The sequence below is a fragment of the Helicoverpa armigera genome, chromosome 29, assembly GCF_030705265.1.
Source record: "Helicoverpa armigera isolate CAAS_96S chromosome 29, ASM3070526v1, whole genome shotgun sequence".
In the NCBI taxonomy this organism is placed as follows: domain Eukaryota; kingdom Metazoa; phylum Arthropoda; class Insecta; order Lepidoptera; family Noctuidae; genus Helicoverpa; species Helicoverpa armigera.
Window position 1 is genome coordinate 667147 of NC_087148.1, and position 17401 is coordinate 684547.

Consider the following 17401-nt stretch of genomic DNA (forward strand, 5'->3'; position numbering starts at 1 on the left):
TATTATATAGTCAGTAAGACGACCTGGCACCACAAGCAGCACCCGTTCACGAGCATAACGCGAGGATCAGCCATCGCCCCCCTCGCGCATTTTTGAGGGAGGGAGGCAACCCGACCGCCGACGCTACCGCAAGCAGTGCCGTCTAAGGGAGCATGACGTACTCACTGCTACACAACTCAATATCAAGATCAAATTATCAGTTCTCGCGAAGTAGTGGTCCTTATTTACTAAAATCCAAAACAAAGAATTAATACAAAGAATGTATCTTGTCAATAATGTAAAAACATTAAAAAAAAAAAAAAATAATAATGAATAAAAACAAAATAAATGTCATTGAGTCAAAGAGATTAAATGGGAGAAATTAAAATTATCCAAATAATATAGCTGTCTTGCGTTCATCATGGCGACCAACTATTTTTATCATTCAAATAATCATTGATGGTGTAGTATGCCTTTTTTATAAGAACAGCCTTAATTTGTACTTTGAATTTATTAAACGGCAGTTCTAGTAAGGGCAGAGGGAGCTTATTATAAAAACGAATACCTAAACCCAGAAATGAGTCATGCACTTTATGAAGCCGGTGATAGGGTACACACAGTTTATGCTTATTTCTAGTATTAATGCTATGGACTTCACTTTTCTTGGTATATAAATGTAGGTTCTGTCTAATATACAGAATGTTGGCAAAGATGAACTGTGATGCCACAGTGAGAATACCAATCTCTTTAAACAACTCTCTGAGGGAAGTTCTGGTACCTAACTTGTATATTGCACGAATAGCACGTTTTTGGATAATAAATATGTTCTGTATATCAGCGGCTTTGCCCCACAATAGAATACCGTAGGACATGACGCAGTGAAAATAGCTGAAATACACTAATCGCGCAGTGTCGACGTCAGTGAACTGCCTGACTTTTCTGACGGCATAGGCAGCAGAACTAAGCCTTCCCGCGAGGCTAGAAATATGTGAACCCCACTGAAGTTTTGTATCAACTGTTATACCCAGAAACACGGTAGATGCAACGGTTTGAAGAACTTCGTTGTTTAGGATAACATTAGGACCTAGGTTTTTTACATTAGGCAAAGTGAACTTAATGCATTTTGTTTTTTTAGCATTTAGTACTAAATTGTTTGTTGTAAACCAGTGCGTAACTGTTGAGAGTGCACTGTTTACGTCGTCAAATTGCTCTCTATTTCTGTCAACTTTGAAGATAAGAGATGTATCATCTGCAAATAATACAACATCGCAGATATTTTTGAGGTGGTAAGGTAAATCATTAATGTACACTAAGAATAAGAATGGACCTAATATAGAGCCTTGCGGCACACCTAGCTGAACTGGAAGGCCTGATGATTTAGCACCATTTACATCTACACATTGCAATCTATGTTGCAGATACGATTCTATTACGTTGAGAGCTCCGTTTTGGACTCCGTAAAACCGTAATTTGCGTAAAAGTGTATCATGATGGACGCAATCAAAAGCTTTGGAAAGGTCGCAAAAGACTCCAATAGCATTTTGAGAATTTTCCCATGCGTTATAAATATGTTTTAAAAGTGCAACACCAGCATCTGTGGTAGAACGACCTTTGGTAAAGCCATATTGTTCTGTATGAAGGAGGCTATTTAAATTGAAATATCGTAGTAACTGCTTGAGTATTAACTTTTCGAAAATTTTACTAAAGGCAGGCAAGATAGAAATAGGTCTAAAATTACTAATGTCTGACTTATTGCCTGATTTAAATAGAGGTATGACTTTACTGTGTTTCATGAGGTCAGGAAAAACACCAGTGTCAATGCACTTGTTGAATATTATAGCAAGGTAAGGAGCAATGACGTCAATTATATTACCTAATAGTTTGATGGAAATGTCCCAAAAATCCCCCGTATTTTTTAATTTAAGAGTTTTAAAAACATTAATTACATCCATTGGAGTAACGTGCTCAAAACTAAACAAAGAATTACATTGAGGCACAATAGCACGCATAAGCTGTTCAGCGTCAGTTGAAGATGAATTTAAGGAGCGAGTCGTGGTTACAGGTATATCCGCAAAGAACTCATTAAAAGCTTTGGCTACATCAGCCGCATTACTAACAAGTTTGTCGTCCAGTTTAATCTCTAACTTGTTGTTCTGGTTCACTGACTTGCCAGTTTCATTATTTATAATTCTCCAGGTTGTTTTGATTTTATTTGAGGAGTTTTTAATAGAATCACTTAAAAATTTTGATTTTGCAAAATTACAGACCTTTTTAAATATTTTGGAATATTGTCTAACATAGTTTACAAAGTTATCGTCAAATTGACAAGTTTTCATACCGTATAACTCATATAGTCTCGCTCTACTTATATAAATACCTGGAGTGGCCCATTGGTTGAATTTGGCCGAGGTACCTTTAATATTTAAGGTTTTGGTCTTAAATGAAGAATTGAACTCATTCTGTATGACACCAAAGAGAGATGTATAATTGGTGTTAGGATCGTCATTAGCAAGAATAGAAGGTTCAAGATTTTTTGTAACATTACTTTTAAATCTAACACAACGACTAACTGAATAGGGTCTGCATTCTATTTTAAGTGGCTCAGTGTGAACTAACATGGGAAAACTAACTTTTTGTCCACAGTGGTCAGACGTAAGATGGTTGATGACTAAATTATTGGAGGCCTCAGTGTCACTAAATATGTTATCCAGACAGGTAGAAGTAGTGGCCGTAATTCTGGGTACAGTCTGTAAATACGCTTCGGCGCAATATGTCATCCTCTTCCATTTTCCCCTGTCACTCGTCATACTGACACTCACACCCTTCAGGCAATCCATCCATCTTTTCTTAGGTCTTAGCGTACAGCCTAAAGGGCTTATTACATTTGACTAAATTCAGTCGTCTAAATGATTCAGTCACTAAATTCAGACAAATGTAATCTCATTCAGGAAGGTAGGTTTCTAAATTTAGGAAAAAGTACGTCTACTGACTCACTTAATAGTTTAGAAATCTAATTAGAGTCGAATTTAGGAAAGTATGATCGCATTTAGTCAATTTAGTCGGTGTGCAGCACTTTCGGCGAGTGGATGTGTCAATATGTCGCATGCCGTTTGTTATTTAAAAAATTGAGAATGGCGACGAAAGAAAAAGACGTTTTAGGTCATATAATCGAACTTTATAAGGCCATATCTATTGAGATATTAGAGAACTGTATTTAAAATCTTGGTATAAATTCCCTGTTGCAAGAAATCGTAATGTTACTACCAATCTTTGTTTTGCATTAACACTGTATCTTAAAAAAGTATTTTGATTTTATATATGACGGCGCCACCGTCGATGTGTCAACCGTCGATCTGTCAACGGTGGACCTTATATAAAGCGGCGCGCGCGCACGACTCGGGTAAAAGTCCGGTTAAGCAGTACACGGCCTCCTAGGCTGAACTGCGAGATGCCATACCAAAAAAAAAAAAACGACTCGGGTCATTCGTTCACCGACCGTTGCCGAGTGCACACCTCCCACAAATTCGTGATAAATAATTGTAGTGACTAATATTGTGTTAATTGGAATAAACCAAGTGATTGTGTGAAGACCTCTTTGTTTTAATTTAACGATGTCGGATCCTGACGCCGACATCAGAAGTGGGATACAATCCGAATGCCCACATCTGTTAAGGATTGCCCTGCATCGCCCACGTGTTCAAAATGTGAAGATTCTAGTGGCAAAAGTTGATACGCCTGATGCAACACTGCTGTCGCATTGAATCAAGCCAGGCAAGCACAAGGAAGAATCCTGGGTGGTGAATCTCGTACTGCAACATGATGTTGGTTGGTTGGTGAATGACCAGACTGATTTCGGGAGAACTCGCCACGTGAAGATAAATTGCCTACCCACTAAAAATAAAAAAAATGGAAGTCGATAATTTAAAATGGAGTTTGTAGTAGAAGATTTATTAAGAATTTCAGTGAAGGTGCAATATGGTAACCACGGTTATGGTAATGGTATCGGTTTCCATTGTTACATGTCAAGCTAGTTATTGAAGGTATGCTAGAAAATTAACCGAATTTGTCTTTTTTTTTTCTTCATGTTTCAATTACGACGTTGAATGGGGCATCCCAGCTGCCTGCCAGGAGCCCAACGTGTCATTGTGAGGTCGGAGTGTTGGTGCTCGAACATCTCCGTGGCTTCACGTACGCGAAAGCTTTGCTATACTGCGCGCCATAGCGATGTGCGATCGTCACGCACGTTGAGTGGAAAACCCGGTGAGACCAATCCATTGTTCAATCCATAGTTTTAAGTTGAGGTTATTTTTTACACGAGGTTATTAAACGTGGAACTGCCTCGTTGACTAGTGGTATTGGTAGATATGAACTGCGTCGTTGGTTTACTTGTGCGACTGTTGTGCGCGGGGTCTCGGGTCGGGACGAGCTCGCTTTGCTGGTTTTGGAAATTTTCACAAGGCACCCTTCATTGGAGAGCGCATTGATGTCGGTCCTCCTTGTGGTTTCACTCTGGTTGTGTTAGGCTGTCGCTATGAGATTGAAGGAATAGGGTACATCTGTGTCTGCGCACTATAATGTGCGCGGCTGGCTGATCTCGTAATAAGGGCTAATTATACGACCGCCGTGGTCAACAATCAGCTGGCACACCATTATTGTCAGTGGTAGTTAACTAGTGGAATCACCGACGCTGAGAACTAGGTCCACGGGTTCTGATTAATATCTTTCAGTTACATAGAATAATTCAATATACGTCAGACTATAGATTTGTTGGCAAGGTGTTGTTACTTCTTACGCCTACTTAGTGTTTTTTTGTGTTATGCTGTACCTATGATGGGTATCGGGGTGACTTGGAAAAGACCCGTTGGCCTGTGCGATAGCAGCGTGGTGATCAGGAAGAGACTCGTGTAAATCTGTGTGAGTACAGTTAGTGTCGCGTTACTGTGGTTCCTAGAAAACCAGGATGGGCTGATAAATCGGTTAAGGGACACAAAGGTCATGTAAAGCCTGTCGAGTGGAAGGCGTTCGTGCGAGTGACAATCGTAGTTGTAATTAACAATTTGAAAGTTGGACTAACTGTTGGATCTTTCTTTTATTTCATGCTTGGCAGCTGATGTGACCGGTTTCTTCGTTTGAAAGGTGTTGCTGTTCATGAAATCCGTAACTGGTGGTAGTGCAGCTCGTGATTGCGTAGGAAGGATGTGTCAGGGGAGTAGGTCTATTTGCGCTTGTAGAGAATGATTCGAACGTTGCGCGACGAGCTCATAGAAGTTCATTATAATCATCATCATACCGGTCTATGGTCGTCCCCTGTTGAACGTAAGTCTCTTCCAGTGAACGTCATCCATCCAGGTCTTGGGCAGCCCGCATCTATCCACTACCTGTCACTGTCTTCAGATCGTTGTTGTTGATGTTGATTGAGTAGCAAATAGTACCAGGTTCAGTGCAACGTACCGCATACCAATCGAGCTTATATTTTTTTTCTTCGAGAATGATGTCTTCAGATCTAGCGAGGATGACTCTGCTTAGTCGTAGGTAGAAATAGTAATCGAGATACAGCAAACGGAATGATTTAGGAGGAAAATAGCTTCGACAAAACAGCGTTTTAATCTTGGAGTGGCAGCAGTGAGATTCTTCTTGAAGAAGATTTTGTTCGTCTAATTTGAGCGGAAGAAACCGAAACTGAATTGTGTAGCAATTTCTAAGGCTTTTGCTTTCATTGTAATATACGTAGATAATGATGAGTACGAATAATATGATAGGTATCTTCTATGGGGTTTCTTGCCGATTATTCTCCATGGGAACAACAGTATGGTCCCGTGCAACTAGTGTCGTGAAATTTTATAGGAAATCGCTAAAGTTCATTTGAAACCATCTTATAATGAATTCGAGTAGTAGTAAGAGCACTCGAAAAGTGCTGTAGTAACATACCAGCAGTGTGATTCTATAAGACTTCACTCTAAACTTCGCATCTGAATCCGCCGTAAGTTTCGTGATTGGCATTCTCAAACTACGCTATCGCTACTCTTGTGAGCGTGTTTGCGAGTTGAACTAAATTAACCTCGAGATTTTGACAGATCAAGTATGAGATGACTGTTAGAACGTTTTGAACCGAATGCGAAGTGAGACTGAATAGCGAAGTGAAATGAGAGTTGTTGTCTGAATTTTATTTAACAAACTTGACAGTAAGTTTCGAGGTCCATGCGTCATTATAGAGATACATGATAATGATCATATAATGATAGATACCTCATCATCCTCCGAGCCTTTTTCCCAAGCTATGTTGGGGTCGGCTTCCAGTCTAACCGGATTCAGCTGAGTACCAGTGCTTTACAAGAAGCGACTGCCTATCTGACCTCCTCAACCCAGTTACCCGGGCAACTCGATACCCCCTGGTTAGACTGGTATCAGACTTACTGGCTTCTGACTACCCGTAACGACTGCCAAGGATGTTCAATGACAGCCGGGACCTACAGTTTAACGTGCCATCCGAAACACAGTCATTGGTGTCTAAGATATACTTAGAAAGTACATACAAACTTAGAAAAGTTGCATTGGTACTTACCTGACCTGGAATCGAACCCGCGCCCTCATACATCATATAATGATAGATACCTACACAGTAAAAATGCATAAAACTGGAACTGAGTTGTATGTATCCCATGATAAGTTCTGTTAGTCCAGACATGGGATGTGAATTAACTGATTCGTTAGATAGCTCTGATTAAATTTCGTATTTGATAGCTTGTTTGTTGTTTACATTCGGGGGCGATTGTTCGACATAACAGTGGTCGTCTGGCCAACGATCATCGTTGTGTTTGACAATCGTACCCGTGCCATGTGATTTGGCGTTACGGTCATGTGATTTGACCAGACTTGGTTGCCATGTGATTTGGCGTTACGGTCATGTGATTTGACCAGACTTGGTTGCCATGTGATTTGGCGTTACGGTCATGTGATTTGACCAGACTTGGTTGCCATGTGATTTGGCGTTACGGTCATGTGATTTGACCAGACTTGGTTGCCATGTGATTTGGCGTTACGGTCATGTGATTTGACCAGACTTGGTTGCCATGTGATTTGGCGTTACGGTCATGTGATTTGACCAGACTTGGTTGCCATGTGATTTGGCGTTACGGTCATGTGATTTGACCAGACTTGGTTGCCATGTGATTTGGCGTTACGGTCATGTGATTTGACCAGACTTGGTTGCCATGTGATTTGGCGTTACGGTCATGTGATTTGACCAGACTTGGTTGCCATGTGATTTGGCGTTACGGTCATGTGATTTGACCAGACTTGGTTGCCATGTGATTTGGCGTTACGGTCATGTGATTTGACCAGACTTGATTGCCATGTGATTTGGCGCAACAGTCATGTGAGTTGACTAGTATTGATCATCATGTGAATTGGTATAATGGTCAATATTTTTAGCCATGAGATTTGGCAGTAGGGTCATGAGATTTGACCATTAAAAGATTTCCGATTGTTTTTCCTACTACTGATTGGTAATAATCGTTTCTTAGATATTATGTTCGCGAGCCATAGGCTGCTCGTCAGAATGGCCGTGTGAGAGTAAACACGTTTTTATTATTTTAAAATTGTTTAATGTATTTTTTTAATCAACTTCCGGTTTATGAAAGTATTGTATTTGATTTCTTGTTACCCCCACTTACTACCGAATCGTAGTATAAAAGTGGGGCGCACACGTGTCGACAGATTACACAAACACAAACCTCGCCGCCGAGGTCCGCCGCGACGTCCCGTTCTCTGTCCTCCCGACCCTTGCTCATCGAGCCAGCCCGCGAGCTGAGCCAGTAGCTTTAAATTCCCCATTTAATAATAATGATCATATGATCCAGCCTGTCCCTTGCTGCCTCCCCAGCGACGCCCTAAGCCGAGGTCCTTAGCGCAGTCGCTTAGTTTATAAGTTGTTTTACGCCCCTGGCTGGAGGCCTTAAATTCTAGGCATCCACAGGGAAAAGTCCGGTTAAGCAGTACACGGCCTCCTAGGCTGAACTGCGAGATGCCATAAATAAAAAAAAAATGTCGACAGATCAGAAGTTGTTCGACTGCGGACACGGCACGATAGTGCTCTGAACTGTCAGGTAATATTACCTACTCATGTTTATTTATACTGTCGAATTGCTGTTCTACCGCCTATTTATTTTGTGCCTAATTATTCGCTGTGATTAGTAGATGTGTTTAAGTAAATTAATTTAATAAATTATTATGAATATTTAAATTGTCCTTTTTTTACCGTTGATTAGTACTAGTTCTCCCACACATACATACACATTAGAATTGCCAGGAGAAACAAAGAAATAATAAACATAAAAGAAAACAACAAAAAAAAAAAAAACTACGGTAGCGACTCTGCCAATTTCTTTTCAAAATAAATTCTTCTTTTCAAAATCTCTCGGGACATTCCAATAGTTATCTAACTGGCTTCTTTTGTCCTATTATTCCATTTTATTTCCGTATTTTCACAAAAACATTTCGTTATACGACCTGAAAATTATGAATATAACGTTCCGTTCCTTGCATTCACGTACTGGGTCAGCGCCATCTAGTCAAGAGCTAGTAAAAGAGTTTTAAGAAATGAAAATCTCTCATTGTTATCCAATTGTCACTTTATTAACTTAGCAGAAATCAAGACCCTGGGAGATCACGGTTCCGGAAAACACATCCTGAATATTGAACCCTTAAGCCTGGACGGGCAAGAAAATGGGCTCTCTCTGGTCTCCGTGTAGGCCTTGACTCTAGCTTCATATTCCACTCCTGGTTTCAGTTTACGGAAGACCACCATACAAGAATCGGCTGGAACTGACCGGATCACAGGCAAACCGCCTCGTATGAAGTCATTGTCAACTTCCTGTAATTGGTTAAATAATTAGTTAATACTAATAGTCGGACAGACGACCTTATAAAGGTCGACGGAAGACGCTGGATGCAGGTCGCTTCCAACAGGTATCTGTGGAGATCAAAGGGGGAGGCCTATGTTCAGCAGTGGACGTCCTATGCCTGAGATGATGATGATGACGATGATGACTAATGGTCGTAGAGGCCTAGTAGGTAAAAAACCAACCTCTCAAGTATGAGTGTTGGCATGATTCCAGGTCAGGCTATGGCTATATAGGCTATGCAACTTTTCTAAGTTTGTATGTACTTTCTAAGTATATCTTGGAGAACAATGACTGTGTTTCGGATGGCACGTTAAAAACTGTAGGTACCGGCTGTCATTGAACATCCTTGGCAGTCGTTACGGGTAGTCAGAAGCCAGTAAGTCTGACAACCAGTCTTATCAAGGGGTATCGGGTTGCCGGGTAACTGGGTTGAGGAAGTCAGATAGGCAGTCGCTTAGGTAGCGTCTACATGGTACATGTAGCTGGAGCAAGTTAACATGCGCAAGTGACAAGAGCACGCGGGTGGGTATCTTGCTTTGGTACATGCGCGAGTCGCTGGACCCGTACGTTTATAAAATGCATGTAACCTGCGCATGTACCTCAACATGCGCAAGCTACTTGCACCGTGTAGATGCACCCTTAAGACACACTGAACCTCTAATATGTATGGCGGAGAATGTCATTAGTACCGACACTAAACGTCACGCAAGCGCGCCCTCTGGTGGCGTTTCCGGTGAAACAACATTTTGGCGCGCTTGGTGGAGTCGTGGCGGTCAGCGTGGCGTCCGCGGAGCTCAGTCTTGGTCGAGTCGTCGTGCTGCGCACATCTCGAAACTGCCTATCGTTACGTGTAGTGTACCTAGTGTTATTGCCTAGCGTTGTAGTACCTAAACCAAGTGTCTTGTGATTTTTGTATTGTAATGGTTCTTCTAACCTAACAGACAGACATGTGTTGCTGGGGAGTTTGTTCCGCCACTTCTTCTCCCCAAGCCAAAACACATAGGAAGTGGCGAAGGGCGGGCGTTTTGGGGGCTGTCTTTTGTTCTGACTAATTTGAATAAACGTTTGACTTTTGAGTTCGTTTGAGTTTTGAGTTTCTTTGAGTTATCTCTTTGCTTGATTACCCTAACTGATGTCGGACGATAGTGCCATCCTGATGTTCGCCTCCGACATGTATATATTTTTTTGTCTTTAATATCGTGGTAATTCTTATTGTGTACCCACTTCTTTTTTATTTTTAATTTTTTGGTAAACTTTGTGTCTGTTATTGTTTGTGCTGAATAAATGTAGGTATTATCATTTTATCTATATATATATAACAAAATTACCGGTCCATAATCCACGATTTCTGGCTGTCCCTTGCAATGAATGATCGCTTTAATTTTCTTGATCTCCCACAAATACGCCTGTAACAAGATAGACTAAATATCAAAGTCAAAGTCAATAAGTCATTTACGGGGCTACGGGATTGTTCTAAAGAGCTACCGCGGCCCTGGTACATAAAAGGCCTACGACGGAACACGACGGGTTTTAGTCAGTAAGAGTCTGACACTCCCTCACCGCTGCTAACCCACAGCGGGAGGGGTCATTCGATGATTTTTGACGTCGTTAAAAAAAAGTCTTTTAGGACTTTACAAGCACTTATGAACGTCAACATTATAAATAGGTTTGATTCTAGTTGCCCATTCCAAAAGTAGCTTCCTATGGAGAAGAACGGGCAAAAAACTCCATGGTTACTATTTTTTTTAATAGTAGATATTATTACTACTATCATCTGAGTTAACTATTTCACCACGGTTTCACCTGCGTTTTTGCGTTACGAGTAAACAACTTTATACAGATAAAGTAGAATATAAAAATCTTACTTAAATGCTTTTAAAACGCCTATGTTAACATTATTTTGCCCTACCGCATCAAATCACTCTTTCACTCTAAGGTTGGTTGGAAGAGAACCCAACACTGGGTTAAGCTCGCCATTGTACATTATCTCTCTTTTTTCAGTGAGTCAAATGTATTTATATATAATCATCATCATCATCATCATCATCATCATCATCTCAGGCATAGGACGTCCACTGCTGAACATAGGCCTCCCTCTTAGATCTCCACAGATACCTGTTGGAGGCGACCTGCATCCAGTGTCTAAAAGTGTTATATGTAATAAATAATAATAATTATGGATGTAATATAGGTTTGACCATGTGTGGAAAGCAGGTAAAACTGCGGGCGGGAAGTACAAACAAAAACATACCTCTTAGTCAAATCAAAAATCGTTTATTCAAACTTGGCTGTAAAACAGCACATTTCGAACGTCGGAAATTTACAAAAGACGGTCCCCAAAACGCCCACCCTTCACCACTTCCTTGTGTTTTTGCTGGGAAGAAGAAGTGGCGCTACAAACTCCCCAGCAACACATGCCTGTCTGTAGGTTAGAAGAATCTTTCAACAATGTTTTTCTATATTTTAATATTACCTCTATATTTCTAACTAGCGACCCGCCCTGGTTTCGCACGTGATAACTGTATTTCCCCACAATTTAATAGATGTAATTATACATATAAACTTTCCTCTTCAAACACTCTATCAAAAAAACAGGATCAAAATCCTTTGCGTAATTTTGAAGATTTAAGCGTACAAAGGGACAGAAAAAGCGACTTTGTTTTATACTACATAGAGATATTACTTTTCTACTTACAATATAACCTAAGATGGGATCACATGTATCGTCACTGAACACTGGGTTCCACATAACTGCAAAAGTGACAGTTTTTCCAGGAAATTGTACTAGTCTCACACATTCCGGAGCTTTTAAACCATCCTGTAAACTATGCCTGAAAGCTGTCACAATGATCAGAAAAAGACATAAAGTCACCATTTTAGCCATTTATATATAAAAAACTAGCTTTCGCTCGCGACTGCGTTCGTGTTCATTTAGGATACATTTTTCTCGTTTGATTTTTGGTTTTAAAAAATGTGGTATCCATGGATTGTCAGCAAGATTGATCCAGTTCATTGATTTCAAAATGAAACGAATATAATATAATCACAAACCTGAATGGGAGGTTTTCTTAAAAAACATAGTTCCAAAGAAAATATTAGATGGCGTTGCACCTACTAGGTACCTACGTGATTGGCCCTTTACCTGGTAAAAAAAACATTGCACCGAGTCCTTTAAGTATAGTCTGTTTTTTAATCTGTAGACTAAACTGACATTACAAGTGTTGTCAGTTTATTGCAATTCTTAATTAGTGATGTGGCACAACCGAAACTTAGCGAAAATCAGGTATCGTTTTTTTACAATAAGTTATCCTGAAATAATGGGCATATCCTTGATGATTACGCATGGAGTTGCGTGGTCAGATATCCCTGGCAGTTTGTAGCATGTCGTGCAGCCGTGTGTACGTACCTACGTGAATTTTAAATGTAAAATTTTGAATGAAAATTAAATTCGTCTATTATACATAAAATGTTACGATTAAACAAACCGGTATCGTAAGTACAACACTGCACAAAAGAGCTAGCAACATTATTTGTAAATTTGTCATTTTGCGTTGTGTCAATTTAGTCTACGAGATTAAAAAACAGACTATAGGTTGGTTCAAGAAGGTTAGGATTTCTGGAGAAATTGTTTTTAAAACTCTCGTTGGTCTCAAGTTAGCATACCTACTATGACAGATAGACTTTAAACAACGCCTACGATAAAAGTTCTGTTTTATATCCAAACCACAACTTGCTATAAATATTTTGCAAGGCGCTAATACTGTAGATATTTAACGTGCCGGGCAAAACAAACTGCTTCACTTCAAATTGTATAGGTACATAATTATTACACATAAGTAAAAATCGGACCTAAGACTGTAAGTAAAGTGAATACAATTTTTCCGTACCTAGCACCTAGTACTGAGAATTGGCCGTCGTTCTAAGCTAGCAAGTATGTATACGTGCACTAAACACACTAAATTCAAATCTTTACAGGTGGTATTTTTATAAAGTTTAAAGAATATATTAGAAACAATATGGACCCGGTAGGGCACAGCATAAAGAGGTAGGAGAGGTTTGCAGTACTTATCATTATACTTACTTATCATCACTAATACCAACCTATCATGTAAGTTTTGTCCTTTAGAAAATAAGTAAGATCTGGGGGCCCTGGGCTCATGTCAAAATTCTAAATGTAGTTACCTATATCTGTTTAATGTTCACGCGTCTTCAAATTAAATATTATTTTCCTTGACATTATATTATAACGAGTGCGCACTACATACATGATGATTATTTTCTATATAATAACAACATACCACCTCATTTGAAATCTACGATCAGTTAAAAAAAAACGAATGGACACCAAAAAGTTTGAATTACTTCTAGGTATATTCTCTTTTTTATGAACACCAAACTGTACTGAAAATTATAGGTACCAATTTACTGATATTTTACTGACAGACGGACTGCATTTCAATGTATCTGTTACAGCCAAAGTAATAAGTCCGCATATTATACATATTATCTAGCTATTATTTATAATATCTACTCAATTTGGATAAAGTGATAATTGACACAGAATTAATCACATTAACTAGCAATTTTATATAATATCTCCATAGACTTAGATAATGTAATAAAACAAGTAGGTAAAGATTATTATTTCATGTTAACTAACTAAAGTGCCTGGTAGCTGACCTTAATATAATTCGAAAAAGGCTAGTTAGCACAGTGCACACCATAATAGTAGCGAAAAGTCCCCTGTTTGAAGTGTGGCTCGGGCCACTGTACCGAGGGCCCGGACTGTGTCCGAGGCAGTCGGCAGCGGCGACCTCTCGCACCCGGCCCTGGTTCAAGCCAAGGTCCGGGGCGAGAGGTACTGGGATGCCATCGTCTCCTTCTGTGTGGTAGAGAGACGACTCCCAGCCACCGTAGACGTGAGCCTGTGCGATGAGTTCGGGTGCCTTATCGGCCTTCCATCTCCTGGGAGACACGGACCCGTCTGACCTCACGCTGCATGCTCAAGCTCACGCTCTCTGAGTCCCTCACGCTGCTCTCCCACAGTGGGAGGAATCATTTGATGATTTATCATAAAAAGAGTCGATAATAACTTGAGCCGTTTCTAAGAATTAGTAAGTAGTCAAACGATTATACCATAGGTATTAATTACTTCGGCTAACGTTGAGCAGCTATTATGAATTAGACCCAGATAAAGTGATTAATCTATCACACTGTCTAGTCAATTTGGGTATTATATACAATGACCAGTCATTATGTATAATATATATTTAATCACTTTGGCTGTAACACACGAACACTAGTGTAAAAACACCGGACAAATTGTGGATTAATTTGCCAACCGATATAAATAATAAATATGACGGTTACAGTTGGCATTCACTTCTATAAATTAAATTATTGAGATTCCAAAATGTATTACTAAAAACATTATCCTCTTTCTTGCGCAGTAGAGCAATGACAATTTAAAGAACAACTAGCTTTTGCCCGCGACTTCGTTCGCATGATATAGTGACTTCCGGCATATTTTTGGTTTGACCAATAGATGGCGCTATATGTCCGGAATAAATTTTATTTTTTATTTTATTTTTTAAATAAAAACTATCCTATGTCCTTTCTCAAGTTCCAAACTATGTCTGTACCAAATTTCACACAAATCGGTTCAGTAGTTTAGGCGTGAAGAAAAGACAGACAGACAGACAGACAGAGTTACTTTCACATTTATAATATTAGTTAGGATTAGGATGTCAGACGTCCATAGTAACTTAGGCTCAATAAAAATATTTCATGGACAGTGAAAATTCTTACAGTTTTTTGTGTAGTTTACAGAGTACGTCTACACGGTGCAAGTAGCTTCCGCATGTTGAGGCATATCCTATCACATATATTTGATATTCTGTGGCGAATTGTAAGAAAAATAACTTAATCCATTCAGTGGTTTAGCCACAGGAGTGATTTTTACAGACAGCAAAATTCATAGAAAAATTGAATTTAACCGTTACTTTTACTTTAGACATTACTTTGACTTTTATTTTGGCTTTAAATTTTGATGAAGAAACTGGCTGTAAATTCAGTACATCCAAACTAACATCCAAACTAATATTATAAATGCGAAAGTAACTCTGTCTGTCTGTCTGTCTTTCTGTCTGTCTGTCTTTTCTTCACGCCTAAACTACTGAACCGATTTGTGTGAAATTTGGTACAGACATAGTTTGAAACTTGAGAAAGGACATAGGATAGTTTTTATTACAAAAAAAAAAATTATTCCGGACATATAGCGCCATCTATTGGTCAAATCAAAAATCTGCCGTGACTACCAGCAGATTTTTGATTTGACCAATAGATGGCGCTATATGTCCGAAATAATTTTATTTAGTCACTATATATATTATATATATATATCGGGTGTGTCGCTCATAATCACATTAAATTAAATGCGTTAATATACTGGTTAATATATGTCGATTAACACAAAGATAAAAGAAAAATACATAAAAATAAAAAAATGATTTTTTCAAACAAAGTAAATGGAATAAAAATGTGCAAAAATTATAACACCGTATAAATGTCAGTCATTACAAACAACTGAAATTTTCCCTTGAAAACTGACATCTGTCAACTGATCAAAACATACGATACTCCTAACTTTACTCTGCTTTACACATGATGTTGTAAATTATAAAAACGAAAAATGACTCCTGTGGCTAAACCACTGAATGGATTAGGTTATTTTTTTTTACAATTCGCCATAGAATATCATAAAGTACCTATATGCGATATGATTTAATGTGATTGTGAACGATACACCCGATATATTATAGGTAGTCACTATTCCACGCGAACGAAGTTGTGGGCAAAAGCTAGTTTTAAATATATGTGGAATAGGAACTCGTTTACAGTGCCTTTAGTATAGATTTGATTAGATTTTTTAAAGAGAAATGTCATTGAGAGTTGTCAAGATTTGATAGGTGAAGATGTAAGATGAAAAAGATTGTAATGTAATGCGAAGATTATAATAAAAAATACAGTTAAACAAGTGTTTATTTCTCAACAAGCGACCCACATCGAACATATATTTAAACGCATACATATGATTTAATTTTGTCGTTTTGTGCTCAATAGGTAGTCATTTTGGGAGCCGCCCTATGATACGCCGAAACGGTACCTAACGTTATAAGGATAAAAACAAGGATAATTAATATTAATATTTAATATGTCTGTCTGTAGTTTAATAAATAAATGGAATTTTGACTGCCTCGTTGGTCTAGCTGTCGCAAGTGCGGCTGCTGAGCACGAGGTCTCGGGTTCGATTCCCGAGTCGGGCCGAAATCGCTTTGTGGGTTTTAGAAGACTTTCACAAAGCAGCCCGGAGCCTGAAAGTTGGTGATTGATACACCCGTGCATCGGAGTTCACGTAAATGTCGGTCCTGCGCCTGATCTCTCTCCGGTCGTGTTGGGTTTGCCGTCCCATCGGGTTATGACAGTGAAAGGAATAGGGAGTGCCCCTGTGTCTGCGCAAATGCTTGTGCACTATAATATGTCCTGCGCAGTTGGCTGATCTCCTTAAATGAGAACAGCCGCCGTAGCCGATAATCGGCTGGGAGGACATCATCATATAAATGGAAAAGTTTTGGTTTGTTTGTATGTTTGACGCGAATAGGCTCCGGAACTACTGAACCAATTTAAATGCTCCTTTCACTGGCAAGAAGCTACACTCACTGCACTGAACATGGGCTATGTTTTATCCAAGTTCGGAAGTTTCCCCGGGACGCGGGTGATTATACAAAAAGCAACTTACAAAATGCGGCCGACCCACAGAAGTAAAGTACTAGGACAGCATAAATCACTGGAGTATATAATGTACCAATTACGGAATTTGGATGCAACTGTTCTCTCCTTGTACCAGGGCAGCATAACTTACATGAGTATACCAATACCGAGTGTAGACACTACTGCTCACCAAGTAACAGGGGCCCGATCCTGCTAATGTAATAATGTGACAACTGGAGAGCAATCTGATCGCAAAAGCAGTTTTAACCGTATCGGGCACTGACCTCTATTACACACTGGACCGGCTATTCCGTACGTTTGACAGCAATTTTTTTGTGCCCATTTGAAGCGCCAATATCGTCTAAGCGAGTGTCCACAGAACTAATTTTGACGTATAATTTCAAATGGCTGTGAGAGAAGTGTTTGTTCATTGGTTCACTGTAAAATAATTTTAGTACCACGGACACTCGCTACGTCTAACAGCGCCAAAATGGCGATTATCAAACGTGCACAAAATCACGTTGACAACAGCCTGTCCAGTGGTAAATATAGAGGTCAGTGGTATCGGGCATTCGGCTACTAAAATAGGACCAATCGATTCCAATAACATTTGATTGGTGTGCCATTGGTCTGCCATTTGGTCTATAGGGTAGTCTGTTCTACAATCATGTTGCAATCGTAAATCATTTGTAGACAATATGATTCAATATTGAAACACAGAAAAGGATAAAAAACGCTTATTTAAAAGA

The 17401-nt window shown here is 39.3% G+C and overlaps 1 protein-coding gene across 1 annotated transcript; it reads right to left on the bottom strand.

The window, feature by feature from the left end:
- Positions 1-8580: 8580 nt before the first annotated feature.
- LOC110378502 (uncharacterized) lies at positions 8581-11710 on the bottom strand. Its single transcript, XM_049851104.2, has 3 exons — positions 11578-11710; positions 10211-10288; positions 8581-8851 (listed from the first exon to the last, which is right to left on the bottom strand). The coding sequence occupies exons 1-3, from the start codon at positions 11629-11631 to the stop codon at positions 8645-8647; spliced, it is 339 nt and encodes a 112-aa protein (XP_049707061.2). The 5' UTR covers positions 11632-11710; the 3' UTR covers positions 8581-8644.
- Positions 11711-17401: the final 5691 nt, after the last annotated feature.

Bases quoted from the DNA above. Each gene is read 5' to 3' on its own strand.
- LOC110378502 (XM_049851104.2), bottom strand. From the start codon at position 11,631: ATGTGGAACCCAGTGTTCAGTGACGATACATGTGATCCCATCTTAGGT. The intron at 10,289-11,577 runs GTAAGTAGAAAA...ATCTTGTTACAG, and splicing joins ATCCCATCTTAGGTTATATT to GCGTATTTGTGGGAGATCAA. The intron at 8,852-10,210 runs GTAATTTTGTTA...AACCAATTACAG, and splicing joins AAATCGTGGATTATGGACCG to GAAGTTGACAATGACTTCAT.